The 15,544-nt window shown below is 39.0% G+C and overlaps 1 protein-coding gene across 1 annotated transcript in view; it reads left to right on the top strand.

Moving 5' to 3' along the window:
* The first annotated feature begins 1,874 nt into the window (after positions 1-1,874).
* jph3 (junctophilin 3) overlaps positions 1,875-15,544 on the top strand; it is a 58,966-nt gene continuing 45,296 nt past the window's right edge. Inside the window, exon 1 of the mRNA XM_038290986.1 lies at positions 1,875-3,609. Coding sequence (XP_038146914.1) covers positions 3,228-3,609 — 382 coding nt within the window. The 5' untranslated portion in view covers positions 1,875-3,227. The remainder of the gene's footprint in view (positions 3,610-15,544) is intronic.

Below are 15,544 nucleotides of genomic sequence, written 5' to 3'. Positions count from 1 at the left end.
AAATGGGAGAAAAAATACAGACCTTAAACTGAGTTAGCAAGGTGAAGCCAAATTACAAGCTGTGAAACCTGATGGATGAATCTTTTACACAGCTGGGAAGAATTTGCTAATATCTGAAAATTAAAATGAGACACTTATCTGCAGTGTTTCAGTCATCAGCTAAAAGGGATTCAGTAGTTCTGCTCTTTTAAGCTGCTTATGGCTGATTTGACCCGTTACAGACTAAGACGCCCTCTGGTCATGGATGCACAAACACTTGTTGCATTAATGGATTGCAATGCCTTCAGCGTCCCTCTGTTTATGTAACCAATTACATGGGGGCCAGGTGGGAGCATCATCAGTGATCGCATCATCCTCAGCTCCAGGGCCTGATATCAACAACTAAATCGTTTAGAGGAGTGAGTTTGGTTGGTATACTCCTAATGAAAGCAACCAATATTGTTAAGAGCTAATTGACTTGATATTCCTTCATGGTGCAATTTTAACTATTGTAAAGTTTCTCATCTGAAATCTAAAGCCTCCTTTCTCTCCCACATACAAACACTTTGCTCCAAAAATATAAAAATCCCTGTTCGTTGAGAAGAAGGTGCACAGCTGAGACTGAGTTTGTTCTCTGTATGAAAGAACACGGTGCCTCTGAAAGTTGGATTTTTGGAACAGAGATTGGTTTATCCTGATGAAAATATCCCAAAACCCAAACCAAACAATGTGCTGTATGTAGTTCAGTGCAGTGAGGAATGTCCAGATTTCTATAGGGGAGAAACTAAACAGTCTCTCCACAGATGCATGGCTCAATTCAATTCAATTCAATCCAGTACATTTATATAGGGCCAATTCCCAACACTTGTCATCTCAAGGCACTTACAGTACAGAGGCAATTCAACCAGATCATACAGTCAATTTGATTCAAAGTTTTCTATCTAAGGGAAATGAGCTAAATGCATTGACTCAGTGACTCGAAGGCAATCCGTCACACCGACCATGCTTGTAGCGACAGTGGAGAGGAAAAACTCCCTTTTACGAGGAAGAAACCTCCTGCAGAACCAGACTCAGTGTGAGCGGCCATCTGCCGAGGCCAACTGGGGTTCAAGCAGACAGAAGCAGACATACAGAAAGAAGCAGAGATACAAAAGGCAACTGTCAACCAGCACCACAGCCGGCCGCATCCAGGACACACACAGCCAGGAAGATGAGCTCTTAGTCAGCTCCCATGACAGATGATAAAGAGAGCACATTGAGTTAGTCACATTCAGAGAAACAGGACTACACTGAAAAATAGGCCAAGCTCCAACATCTATAAACAAAAGTGTTGATGGCATAAGCACAGCTGATAAATCTTTCTGGGATGGAGTTTCGACCAAACAGGAACAGACCAAATGATGCTACTATACGAGAAAAAGCAGAAAGAGCATAATGTTAGAAATTTAACTAACAGATTCTGCAGAATGGAACAATAGAGATAGAATCAAGCAGAATAATGAAAAGAGGTTAGAAGGGTCATGCATTTAGAGCTACCATGTCCTGGATGGCTGAGAAGCTTCTGCATCATACAATTCTGTTAGGCTCTGTGACATAAAACCCCCAAAACAAAAATAAAAAGAATAAAAAGCAAAAAGGGCACCCTAATGGCATTGTTAGAGGACGAGAAAATCATAAAACCTAACATATCCATATGTCAGACAAAGAGAACAATGTGAGGCAAAGAAATGATGAGTCTGGGGGTTGTTTCCATGATGTTCCACAGGTGATGGAGGGACGAGAAGCGTCTGTCTCTTTAAAAAGCCGGATTGTGCTATTGAGCTGAGAGGGGGAGGAGGGGTTGGTGTTAGCTGCATTGGAACAGTCCTCTCTAATGAACAGATTTTCTTAGCGAGAGACATCCACAGATAAAGCAAGGAGAGAGAGAGAGAGAGAGAGAGAGGAGGAAAGAGAGAGAGAGATCCAGCCATCAGAGGAGACTGTAGGAGCAGGACAGCAGGCAGGCTGTGCGTCAGCCGGTGCTCCATAGGGAAACCTGGAGATGAGCAGGAGAGGACGCAGGAGCTCAGAGTAACGGGATCAGATAGATGGATGTTTCATCAAACAGGCAACAAACAGGCAACCTGAAGGCAACCCACGCAGCGGATAAACCACTTATGGACGCAGTGGATTAAAGATCTGCAGACAGACTGAGAGGAAGATAGAGGGAGGGGGGGACCGAAGAGGAGAGATTCATCAGTTTACTTCTTTATTTTTATTGTCAGAGGGTACGCACTGTGTGTATGTGCAGATGTGTGTGTGTGGCTGCAGAAGGTAGGAGACTGCATTGCTGTTCTCCAGCACCACACCAGAAGAAGCCGTTTAAGCTGAATATCTTTCTGTTCTCCCCATTTTCACTCTCCCCCTCTCTCTCTCTTTGCATACATGTGTTTCACCATTGTGCAATAGCGCTCAATATGCATGTGTGAGGGCTGAGAACGAAAAAATGATGAGTCTGAAGTGAGTCACAGAGCCTGACTTTAATATCTCCAGGATTTTGTGTCTTTTTGGTGCTGGATTTTTGTAAACTGGCTCAAACAAAATTTCATTTCTATTTTGTTAAAATTATGAAGCTTTCTGGAGGCTTTGATCAGATTCATGCTTTGGGTTGAAGGTCCACAAGGCTGCCACTGGGGAAACTTCTCAGCTTTACACCCCAGAGAGCTGGAGGCATCATCAGGTAGGAGGCGGCAGAACAAGTGGGCCTGAGCGGGCAGCAGCAGGGAGTAGGAGGAAGAGTTTGTGTCGTAGACTGTGTAGGCCGTCAGAGCTGCCTAATGGTTGAAATTCTAGCCGAGAGAGGATAATGGCAGCTTTGGGGCAACTCTCCTCCTCTCCCACCTGGATCATCTGCAAACAAGCTGAGAGGTGCTAGTGAAAGCAGCTCAGAACCAGCCAGGAGAATGGTGTGATCAGTCCACCTTGCTGACCCCTACACAGCTGAAAGGGGCTAAACTTCATAGTTCACCTTTTTTCTTCTCTTTATGCTCCGAGCTCCTTAAAAAGAGAGGTGGCATTTCTCCATCTGTGTGGGAGACATCTCCACCCCACTCCCTCTTCCTAACCCCCAAACTCCACAGCCTACAAGCTTGGTTCAGTGGCTCGCTTCTAGCTCCAAACTGTCCTTCTTCTTCCTCCCTCTGTTTTCTTTTTCTTTTCTTTTTCTTTTTGTCGAGGCTTCAAGGGAATTGCCAAGAGCTGTTTCATGCATGTCCACTGGCGGCAGGTTCAACTTTGATGATGGGGGGTCATACTGCGGAGGGTGGGAGGAGGGCAAGGCGCATGGCTACGGGATCTGCACAGGACCCAAGGGCCAGGGCGAGTACTGTGGTTCTTGGGCCCATGGCTTTGAGCTGTTGGGTGTCTACACTTGGCCAAGCGGGAATACCTATCAGGGTACCTGGGCTCAAGGAAAGAGACATGGTCTGGGCATTGAGAACAAAGGCCGCTGGGTGTACAAAGGTGAATGGACACATGGCTTCAAGGGGCGCTATGGTGTGCGGGAGAGCACAGGGACAAGCGGAAAGTACGAAGGAACATGGAACAACGGGCTTCAGGACGGCTATGGAACGGAGACATATTCAGACGGAGGTAAGGCTTGTAGGAGTTTGTGGGTGTTTTAAAACTCAGCATATGAAGATGTGGAATTGAGTTATAGCTGGCCATGTGAGACATCTGACTACTGACTTCAGAAAAAAGTCTAGCTCAAAGCATAGTGACTGACAGGCTGGGTGCAGACGCACAGTTTGAGGAATCTCTCCACAGGTCTTCTCAGGTCATCTTTGCTTCTTCTGCACCATAACACAACTTAGAGTCACACACATCCATGCACACTCGAGATGTTACATGAGCACAGCTTTTGCAAATTAATATTAACACCAGCTTGAATTTTTTACATGTCTTTCCTCAACCCTAAACCCTCAGACCGACTGCAGAGGAACACGTAATGCAGCCTGAGGCATTCTATCCAGGCCATGCAGCCTTAGGGGAGGAGAAAAAGGTTGGCGGAGGGGCAGAAATTTTTCCATAACAAAAAACAAAGATCAAGAAAGAGATTAGACCAAATTAATTATATTTCAAACAGAATAAAGTGGCAAAATCCATTTTTGATGTTTATTTATCGATCAGTACTTTTAGTCTTTTGTTACAACTCCACCAAAATAACACTATGAGTATGGGGAACTTTTATTAAGGGGTATTTTAAGACCTTAAGGCTTTGAATGCAGCAGTGTTCAGTTTTATGAAATAAAACATCTTATTTAAAATCTAACGTTAAGTTTCTTGTATGTTGGATTCCTTAAGGACATTTTTGAGTTGGATCGGTATAAACAGCTTGGTTAATGGTAGGAAAACATGTTCTGCCTAAAAGTCAACCCTCAGGCATGAAAAGAACCACTTATGGTATTATTTACAGTAACATCATGCTGAGCAAATATATTTTAGGTCTGTAGGAGCATTTCCCTCAGAGGTCTAAAGTTTTAACTAATGCGTCTTAGCTGGTGGTATTGTCTGATGCCATATTTCCCATCCAGAACTGTGACAGTATCCCTCTAGAACAAGTTTTTTTCCTACCATTAACGATCATTAAGGATTCATGATCTGAGCCTAACATTGCATTTACACATGAGATTGAGACAAGTAGCATGAAACGGCTTGATAAGATTTTTGTGAGCTAGAAACGTAAGATGGCGTCGCCTTTTAAACCACTTTGATGGGTAACCAGCTCAGTTAGCATTACTAACTGTTACCTGAGCCAGTCTTGATTGATTGACTTTATTGATCTCACAGTGGAGAAATGTACTCGTTACATCAGCTCAAATGGTCAAAGAAGAAGAATGTGCCAAAGGAAGAAAAAGGTGCATGGGATATATACAGATATAAACAATGCGTCCAGATATGACAGCTTTTTTTTTTATGTATTTTGTTTGCTACTGCACTGGGTGTTTAAACGGGAATTTATAAAGATGGATATTTATATGTATATATATTGTTTTTGCACTGGGTAGTAAAAGTAAAAAGAGTAAAAGTTTTTAAAAAGTAATATAAAGCGTCTTTTAAAGATCCAGTTAACCTTTCTGTTGTCATTGTTACCAAACAGTAAAATGAGAGGGAGAAAACAAAGGAGAAGAACTGCAGCAAACCGAATCTAGGAAATTAGCAACCAAATTATTTGTGCATCTTTACCTGGTGTCTCACTAAATTTTCACTATGGTTACATAATTACAATAAATACTCTTGAAACAGACTTCTTCCTGTTTATATAGTGGCCTTTTCTCGATTTTTAAGAAACTCTTTTGCTTGATGATATGAAGTGAATTTGGATTGAACTCTATTCTTTATGTGCAAACATGAACTGCATCCGTCTGTCTTGCAAAGGGCCTTAGGATGGATTTTATTCTAAACTGCCACTTTTACACCAAACATGAACCAACACCAACTGGATAACGACTCTGTTTTAGAAATTTTATTCCCTCCTTTTCGGAGGTGACCCTGGAACTACAACTGTTTTAGGTTTGACAAGCGTAACATGTGGAATACACCTGTTGGACAGAACAACAGACACTTTAAGGATAAGAAGACTTATTGGCTCTAATGAATATGAAGAAATCTAGCTGTAATTGTGCTCATATTGCAAGTGTTTCATTTAATAAAACCATAGAGCTCATCCATCCATCCATCCATCCATCCATCCATCCCTTTTCTGTCATGCTTATCCCAGCTGGGGTCATGAGGGGTGCTGGTGCCTATTTCCAGCTGTCTACGGGCGAGAGGCGGGGTACACCCTGGACAGGTCACCAGTCCATCGCAGGGCAACACAGAGACAAACAGAACAAACAACCATTCATGCCCAAACTCACACCTAAGGAGAATTTAGAAAAGCCAATTAAACTTACAGTCATGTTTTTAGACTGTGGGAGAAAGCCGGAGAACCCGGAGAGTACATGCAAACTCCATGCAGAAAGACCCTGGGCTGGGAATCGAACCCATAACCTTCTTGCTGCAAGGCAGCAGCACTGTAATGAGCAGATATTTTTAATTGAATGTTACAGTAGGAAGCATCTGGAGTTTAAGTGAGGACACAGGTATGCACAGGGAGAACATCCAGAATAAAAAACCCATAAGAGGCTACGACCTTCCTGATGCAAGGAGACAGCATCACACAGCCCATCTGATAAATTATTTAGATGCATTTAACTGCACAAAAACACAAATAACTATTCTAGGTTATGTTTATTTTAGATTCCTATATTTAATCGTATAAAAGCTTCAATGCTAACTATAAGAATACTTTCTCTGTAAGGTTCTGACTAAATAAAAGCTTTGATTTGGGTGGAGGATGAGATGCATCTTTCTGGGTTTATAAAAGGGATAAAATTTATCTTAGAAGGTTGAATTGCCTCAATCCATTGTTCTTTAAAGGCATTTAATTTGCTGATTGCGATCCATATAAGAGTAACATTGGCCATGAAACGGAAAAGATTCTACTCTGTTGACAAGATCCAGAAGTGCTTAAAATAAAAAGACATTTAGTTGCACATGGGCATTAAAACTGTGCATGCAGAAAGTCTGCAGACATGAAGCGTGACCGTGAGCTGACAGTAGAAGGCATGCATTTAATTTACAGATTGCGATCCATATCAGTATAACATTGGCCATGAAACGGAAAAGATTCTACTCTGTAAACAAGATCCACAAATGGTATTTACTGCATTTTGCACCATATCTGTTTTATTATTTTATTATTTTTGCACTGCTCCGAACCTTCTACATCAATGCTCTTTTTTGCACCATGTCTCTCCCACACGGTGTACATTTGATCACTGCTGCACTTTATGAAATGAAATGTTCTTTTTACTGCTAAAGTGCTGCTCATTTACAGTTAGAAAGCTGTATAAATGAAACTTTGTTGTATATACACTGTGTATACAAAATAAAAATAAAGTTTGTCTGAGAATAAAAAACTAATAAAAAAAATAAAAAACGTTAAGTTGCACACATGCATAAAAACTGTGCATGCAGAAAGTTTAGACATGAAGCGTGAGCTGACAGTAGCAGGCATGCAGCTAAAACCTGATTACATAACTTCACAACTTTAAGGCCATCTAACAGCAAGAGCACTCAGAGTTTAGTCCTGATCAGCCTGATAAAAGCCACACAGCAGACTTGTTTCAGGGGTTGATTCAGGACAGAAGCCACAGAGGTCAGCTGGATGAAAAGCAGTGAGATGGACCACAGTGGCACAGAATAATAGATAAAAGGAGAAGTTGAATAATGAACCGATAATGGAAGGGTGTATGGCTTGCTGGGTGGGAGGATGATTATCATCATTATAATGCGAGATACTCTCTAATCAGCAGAGGAGTGAGATCGTCGCTGAAAGAACTGCGTCGACAAATATGGTCCTGATAAAACGAGATGTGTTGGAGATTTAGCTCTCTGAAGTATCTGAACTCACATGCAGTATATGCAGCAGAGATTGGCCTAGTTATCAGTGTTTATCTAGCAGCAATAGTACACAGTGTCCTTATTATAACAGAACTCCTTTATATAGATCTGAAAGATAAGATTTCTGTTTGGGGAACTGAACTGTTTAAATAGAGCAGGTAAACTGTGATCTGGATGCAGAGAACCGAAATTAAGGATGTTTTTATGGTTTCATTTAGAACGGTGATGAATAGTTCTGGGTGAGATTAATCTTGAATTAGACCGAGCAGAGTTATTTTAAACTTAATCCTAATTTTCCCTTTTTCTTCACTAAAATCCAGATTTTTTTGCTGTAGCCTCAAGCAAAATTTACCTGTTTCTCTAAGGATTAATTAAGCCCATCACAGCTTCTCCTCTGCCCCATGATTGAAACCAGTTTCCTGCTGTCATCAGGCGGGTACGGTTGAAGCATGAGTTGGATTCACTTTGTCGGCAATTACCCAGATTTGTTCTGGTCCTGAGATATATGTTTGAAAACGGTCCAATATGCAGCCATGGGGGAAAAGAAAAATGAAGTACACCTTAACTGCTTCTACAAGGTTTAAGAGTCAAAGCAGCAGCCAGGTGCTGTAAATTTGAAATAATCTGAAAAGAAAGGATTAAATACAAAAGGCTTCAAATTTTTTCTTTCTTAAGTTAAGGGGAAAATAAAAAATTCACATAAACGGTTACTTTGGTTTCAAAGCTTGAAGATATGAGTAGAAAGTCCTTGATTTTGGTGTTTTTAACCAGACAACTACCTTTAGTTCTTTAAGGGCTTCTCTCTTGTGATTCATTTTGAAGCAGCTTGCCCACCTCTGCACCTTCAGGGTTCAATCATGTCCAGAGTAATATCTCTCATGAATCACAGCACTCAGAGACGCTCTGCCGAATCCAGACTTTGTGAACCTGTTGTGCACTTTGCTGCATCTGCCCTCAAACTGCACCTGATGAAACGTTTCCACAGCATCCTCACTGCTAGTTTCTTCCTCTCCTTCTCACTCCTGATCTCATCCTCCCACCTTTGCTTCCTCCCTTCGCTCTGTTGCATTTTCACGCAGCAGCTCTGTACAACAGGGTTTCCATAGCAACACTCATCGACGTGCAGCAGGTCACCGTGTCAGGAGGGACTGAGCGTTCCTCCCCTCCATTGGCTGCCTGGTCAGTTAAATCTAGCGGTGATTGGATGGCTGGAACTTCCGGGTTGGTGGTGTTTACTGAGACAAAGAGCTAAGCTGACTGATTACCAACACCACACACAGAGGCACAGGGAGGCGGGGGGGTAGATAAATGAAAAGACAGCGCAGATTTAGTAATCACTTTAGCGGGGAATGGAGTCACAAAAAGAGATTACAGCTGTCATTGTGTACAACAGTGGTTTCTGCTTCAGATTACAGCTGATGTAGCTGTTTGGAATAGCTAAATGCCCTCATAGTGCAAACAGAAACTCATTTTAAAACAAAATGCTGCGAAGAAAACAAGCAACAACATCTGGCTAACTGCAGATACTTGAAATGCTTGGCTTTGTTGCATCTCAGAACTCCAACAAAGCTTCAACTAAACAACACCAGCTCTCTGAAGGTCAAGTGACCTCTAGATCCTTTTTTCGTATTAGTGACTTTCCAATTGCATTCAGAAATTTATGAGAAATATGTTAAAGGCAAACATTTCGTATCCAATTTCATGATTTTAATTATTAGTTTTGGATTTTTGTTATTCTATAGGGGATAGATTATACTATAGTCTGCAAAGATTTATATATATATATATATATATATATATATATATATATATATATATATATATATATATATATATATATATATATATATATATATATATATATATATATATATATATATATATATATATATATATATATATATATATATATTTCGTGCACATGTTTGGGTCCATAGTGGGTCATTATTTTATACACCATGGGTCGTTGTTCCCTAAATGGCACCAATAAAAACCATGCAGGGCTTATTGTAACTGTCAAAAACTAAACTTCAAAATGAAAAAAAGGAATTTTGACCTTGCAGAATTGTTTAAACTTAACCAAATTTTAAGGTTATAATCATTAAAAGTTTAATCTCCCACAACAACTCAAATTTCAACCCTGACTTTTACTAGGCCGCTCTAAAAACGTACTGCAAGGGTCAATTATAAACACAATGAGATAAGAAAAGAAAATAATTCACTTTTCAACCCTTCGAACCAATATAAATTAAATGAATGCAAATTCATTGGGGTTGTTTATGTTTTTTTCTGTGTATCCCTCTCTCACTACTATCTTACGCGTTTCCATGTTGGAGGGATTTGCTCTCCACCTGCAGATTCTTCAACTAGTATAATTCCATTTACAAAGCCATTTTGATTATTATAAACCTGATGTAAAAGGTTTATGATAAAGGTTCCAATGATTTTTAGGAAAAAACCATTGGTTCCATTTGGAACCAAAAAAATGGTTCCAAAAGGTTTATAAAGTATAAACCTTTTGGAACCATTTTTTTTACATTTTGAATGAATATATTTGACCCTGTATGTATATTATAGATTGTGTTTCAGTAGCAGCAAGTAGATTTTAGTTCAGCTGTACAAAGCAGTGGACTGTGTAGGAGAAAGGTGAAGCAGAAGGTTAAGGAATAGTTGAACAGATCTAGACACATGTCAGGATTGAATTGTGACATAGCAACTCGTACAAGAGAGAACGTTTAGGGGATGCTTGTTGTATAAAGATTAATAAAGGGCTGAAAATGTTTCGATTTTCATTTGGAGAAATAAGACTGAATAAAAAAAAAAAAGGGACGGCTAAGGTTGAGATGATGATAAGTGATGCGCCCACATATAATTTCCCTTTAATATCAATTGAATATTTTGAATTGAAATAAAAAAGCAAACTCAAAAGTTTGCATTTATGTTTCACATAATAAAATGCACAAATACAAACTGAGAAATAGGCAACACAAGCATATTACAAACAAGCTGGTAAACAAACACTGAAAACTACAGATAAAATCTGAATATTTTCACCCGTCCTCCACCGCATAAAGCTCAACATCCTGATCTTAATGCAAAAAGAAATGAGGTGGTTTGAAAACTGAGACGAGTTTAAAAGGATCCAACGGGGTCAAATGTAGAAAATTTGTCAGCTTCACCCCCACCCAACGAGTTGCAGTTGTGTTCTGATCCACGTCCCTAGCTTAAAATAATCCTCTGAGGATACAGCCTTGGTCACAGAAAGATCTGTGCCTTTGTGCTGCTTCTCAGTCTGAATGATGACTAATTCCTTTATTCTTCTCCAGTTTATCCTCTTAACCACTTTACCCGGTACAGATCGGATTCTCAACTCCAGGAAATTGGCACATTTCCGGAAGCTGACCTCTTTGCTTTCCATGCAGTTTGGAGGTTCAGCTGCTTCCCTTCGGGCATTGTCTTACTCTTCATACATACATGTACAACTGATGCTCCTGCATGTAGTACGCTGTAGTTGGTTTTAGCCACGAGCTCCAGATGTTCGTCCATTACTGCATTTTTGACTGTTTAACCTTCGTCTCATCTACTAGGACCAAAGTTTTAAAGAGCAGGTTGGACTTCTGGAATAATAAACAGAAAACAGACACTACTTTATGCTCTAAAACTGTTAAAAAAGAAAGAAAAATAAAGCCATTTACAAAAAAAGAATTGACTGATTTAAGCATGAAACCCCCAAAATGAATTATGATGATAGAAATAGACACATTTCACAATTAATATGATAATTTCATCCAAACCCACATAATATTAGAGTTTGTTATTCGATTTATATAACATTAAAAATAAAATGTTTCTCCACCCTTTAATTCGTGTTAAAACAGAAATAAAAAATAATAATAATTTTTTAAGAATTTGAATTTTTATTTCAGGAAATAATATAAAATAAAGCAAATTATATTCGAGAGGCATAACTAAGTAGGATGATTCTGAAATAATAAAAAGTAAGAAATATATTGAAATAATTAGAAAAATAGAATTAATATATAATATGACAACTTTTTGTTAAAATAATAAAAAAAACAATAAAGCATTAATCAGTCATCTAATACTGATCGATAAATGCAGAGTAAAATTCAGAGTTTCATATTTTATAAAATAAATATTGTGTGTTTCATACTGTAATAAATCATTGTATCTACTTATTTATGCAAATCATTTCACCATCTTCAGCAGTATTGTTTTAGTTTTTTTTTGGCATTTTTCCCCCTCCATGCTCAAGCAAATCCCTGTTATGTATGCTTACTGTTGGAATATTTGATTTATTGGTTATCATTAGATTTATACTTTATTATACATTTTTTACTCTAAAAAAGTAGAAAAGGCTTGGTCTCCTTGTGCTTCATAAGCTGATCCCCTTCCTTACTTACTGCAACATATTTTCTTCTTATATTTTAATAATGATTCTTCTGGGTTAGTGTGGGTTAAACAGAGAAAAAAAAAGATATCAAAGGCATCCTGACTGTGCTGCTGTGGGTTTTTGTTGTGAAATTTCAGAGTAGATTTTTAATCCCCAAACAGAAATCTGAGAGACTCAGATAGAAAAAAAAGGGCCCATGCAAAAGCTCTTAAACGGATAAAAGACTCTAACACGCAGGCAGAGGTTTAGCTTTAGACTGACCTTCCCGCCTTTTAGTTGTCAGCCACAGTTTGTCTGACCACACATATTTTTCTATGCTAGTCCGACAGAGGTTGTACATGTTTTCAACTACTTCTCTGAGTGAGAAACAGTAATCCCTCAGGTACAGAGGTGACACATAATTTCATAAAAACCAAACAGCTGTAGAACTCCCATCTTTAACATCTTTATTTATGAATTTGTTGCAAGATGAGTAAGAGTTTGAAAAATAAAAGAGGTGTCAGCAAAGTTATTTGGATTGTGTTGTGATGCTCTAGTTTTTCTTGCCAATCCTAATCCTCACCTCGTCCACTATCACTGCTGGTCTGCAGAGTTGAGCTTATGTAACATTGATTTGATGTCTATAGTGAGGATTAGCAGAGCAGTCTGAAACATGAAAAAATCCAGATCTTTATCCTTGGAGCTTGGCTTATGCCTCTGCTGAATCAGGAACAAAATGGACATATAAAATTAGGGAGTATATGAGGGTTTTCTTTTTTTCTTCCATGCTGTTTAAAACTGGACCATTGAGACAAACAGTCTGAAATCAATGCAGGGGTATTCACACTGTTATGTATAACCACAGATGTTAAAGCATTTATGGGATAGATCAACAATCAAACATGATTTCAAACGGGAGGGTAACAGTGACAATATGCAAACTCCCCTCAGAAAGACCGTACCCAGGAAACAAACCCACAACCTTTTTTAGCTGCAACCCAAAAGTGCCAGAAACTGTGCCACTGTGCACCCATTTTTAAACTCAAACTAAGGTTTACTGACCCTTTGACAAACAGCTTAATCTTAGGCAGACTTTGTAACTGTTCTTATTTGTTATTGAGTTCCAGACTTTGAATATACTGTTCTAACACCAGATTTTGATCTGAATAATCAGGCAGCCTGTTTTGGGTCATTGTCCTGCCATAAGGTAAACCTGCACCCTAGTCCCAGGTCTGCAGCCACTTTGACAAACCTATTTACTTTAGGAGACTTTTGCTGACTTCTTCTCTTGTTTCTTGAAAGCATTTCTCCTCTCATTCAACAACTTCCAAGAATTTCAAAGAGGTTAAAATCGCTATTGAACAAAATAATAAGACAGAATTTACTACCATTTTCAGAAGTAAAAAACTCATTTGGACGAGAGCTGAAATGCCAAGTTGCCATCTACAGAAACTTTTACATCTGAAGGATTTGCTTCAAGGTTTGTCCCATATTTAGCTTCATGCCTCTAATAATCAAAAAAAAAAAAAACACCAGTATACTTGCTGTAGAAAAGCATCCTCAAAGCGTGATGCTGCCTCTTCCATGTTACTCTGCGGGGAACCTGTTGGAACTCAATGGTTCTCTCACTAGAGCTGTGGATTCTTATACTGTAGCTCCTCTTAGTTGCTTATTAGTGTTTAAGTCCAAGTGGACATCCATGTAGGTCTGCAGTTGGTCGATCTTTTCTATGATCCGTTAATGGAATGAACAGAGCTTTGGAAGATGTTTAAAGCTTTAATTTTGCTTTATAACCTACTTTAAAACTGTCCAAAATTTTCCCCCTGACCTGTCTGCTGGGTTTCATGGTCTTTGTGATGCTGTTTGTTCTCTAATGTTCTCTAAACTGAACAATACACTGTTTGGCTAGAGGCTGCACTTTCTGAAGTCGTGTTGGGGGAAGGCTTTGAAATAAACAACATCCTAATTTAACAGTAATGCAAAGCTGTATTTCAAGATTTTGACAGGTTGTGTTTTTTGGTATGGGCTCCTCACGAGTTAAACAAAGCCCATCAGGGACAGATGGTCTTTAACTCAGAAACAGAAAGCGTGCTTGTTAAAGGCACATTTATGAACCAAGCCAGGGAGCTGGTGCATGATCCAAACCCAATGATGCTTCTGCAGCCTTCATCTCACCGCCTTTAGTGTTTTTGACCTATATGATTAAGAAGTGCTTTGCGCTGGCCCCCCTTTACAGAAATTAGTAAAATTGTTTTGGCGTGCGAGCTGTGAAGCAGATTCTCCCAACAACTGTACGGGCCCGGGGATGAATCCTTGTCACATCTAAAAAAGTCTTTTTGTATCAGTGGAGCAGTGACAGTTTCAGAGGTGTGTTTTCATGAGGTGGGATATAAAGCAGCATTTCTGTGTTGTTAGGGAACATGTTCCAAATGTTCCTAACATTTTTTAATCGCTCCAAATATTTTTCCCTTAAAAAATTTGGAAAGATTGAAATAATCTGCTCCTAAACAGCTCCTTCCTCATTTTTCAGCACCACGGAGAGCGCCAGCAGTCTGTTGAAACGCAGCCTGGTGCCCCACTGAATATTTCATTTACTCAGGCGTTTCAGACTGAGGCTTGTAAACGCTTCCAAGAAACCATGAAAAACAAAAGCCCACACGCTGCTTCACATATATTCACTCATTTGCACTTTCCACTGGCAGCTTATGAGGTACACTTGGCTTTAAGTAACACCGTGTGCAGCACAGTAGCCCCCATTAGTAGTTAGGGAGTTAAGTATGGTTAAGTATCTAAGCTTTGTTTTAAAGCCCTTCACATAAATAATTCAGAAGTTCGAATTGTTTTGGTTAAATCACTTTTTTCACCTGCGCACATCTGTATTTGTCTCAATTAAATACACTTTTCTGCTGAATTTTACCTTGTGAACTATTTCTAAAGATACTATTGCAGCTAATGGAAATCTGAACATCTAACTTCTCTAACATAGCCTTTTTAATCATGTATGAGCCTGTAAAAATTATGAGTCACTCGTTGCTCTGGTTCTTCATGCCCTTTCTGGAAAGTAGCGGTATGAGGAAGTTCAAGCCACCAACATCATAAGAATAAGAATACAAAACAGCTTCTGATTGAAAACCGAAAGGGCATATGAAAGAACTCTTAAACTAATAGTTGAACCATTCAAATGTAATTTTTGGAGATATTACAAGTTTAAGAAATCATCCAATTCCAGATTTAGAGACCTTTGTCCATTAGACAAACAATCAACAAGCCCATGTTGCTGGAACAGTTTTTCTATTACCCACGCAACTTAGAGCTACTTAACTATAATATTTAAAGATTAGACCATTTCTGTCCAATCTGCCCTCTGGTTGTATATCTACATAGAAACAGCCTCTTAAACCTTAGCCTTTATTTTTATTGAATTATTTTTTAATCCTTAAGAAAGAAAACACAATGTCTTTATTTCTTTGAATAGAAACAGTGATCCAAATTTAGTTGTAACAAAAAACATTGTTTGGTGTGAAGGGGATGTGGATAATCCAGGTCTAGAAAGTAAAAGCCAGTACAGAGATTTGTTCCAACCATTTGCAGCTTCGCCACAAAGACAGGAACTAATCACCTGGTTAAGTGAACAGGGTAAAGGAAACTGATCCACTGTGTTTATGGATGTCAGTAGTAATCCTCATC

Source organism: Cyprinodon tularosa, unplaced genomic scaffold (genome assembly GCF_016077235.1).
Source record: "Cyprinodon tularosa strain WSP-4 unplaced genomic scaffold, ASM1607723v1 ctg290, whole genome shotgun sequence".
Classification (NCBI taxonomy): Eukaryota; Metazoa; Chordata; class Actinopteri; order Cyprinodontiformes; family Cyprinodontidae; genus Cyprinodon; species Cyprinodon tularosa.
This window is presented reverse-complemented; position numbering and strand designations above follow the sequence as displayed.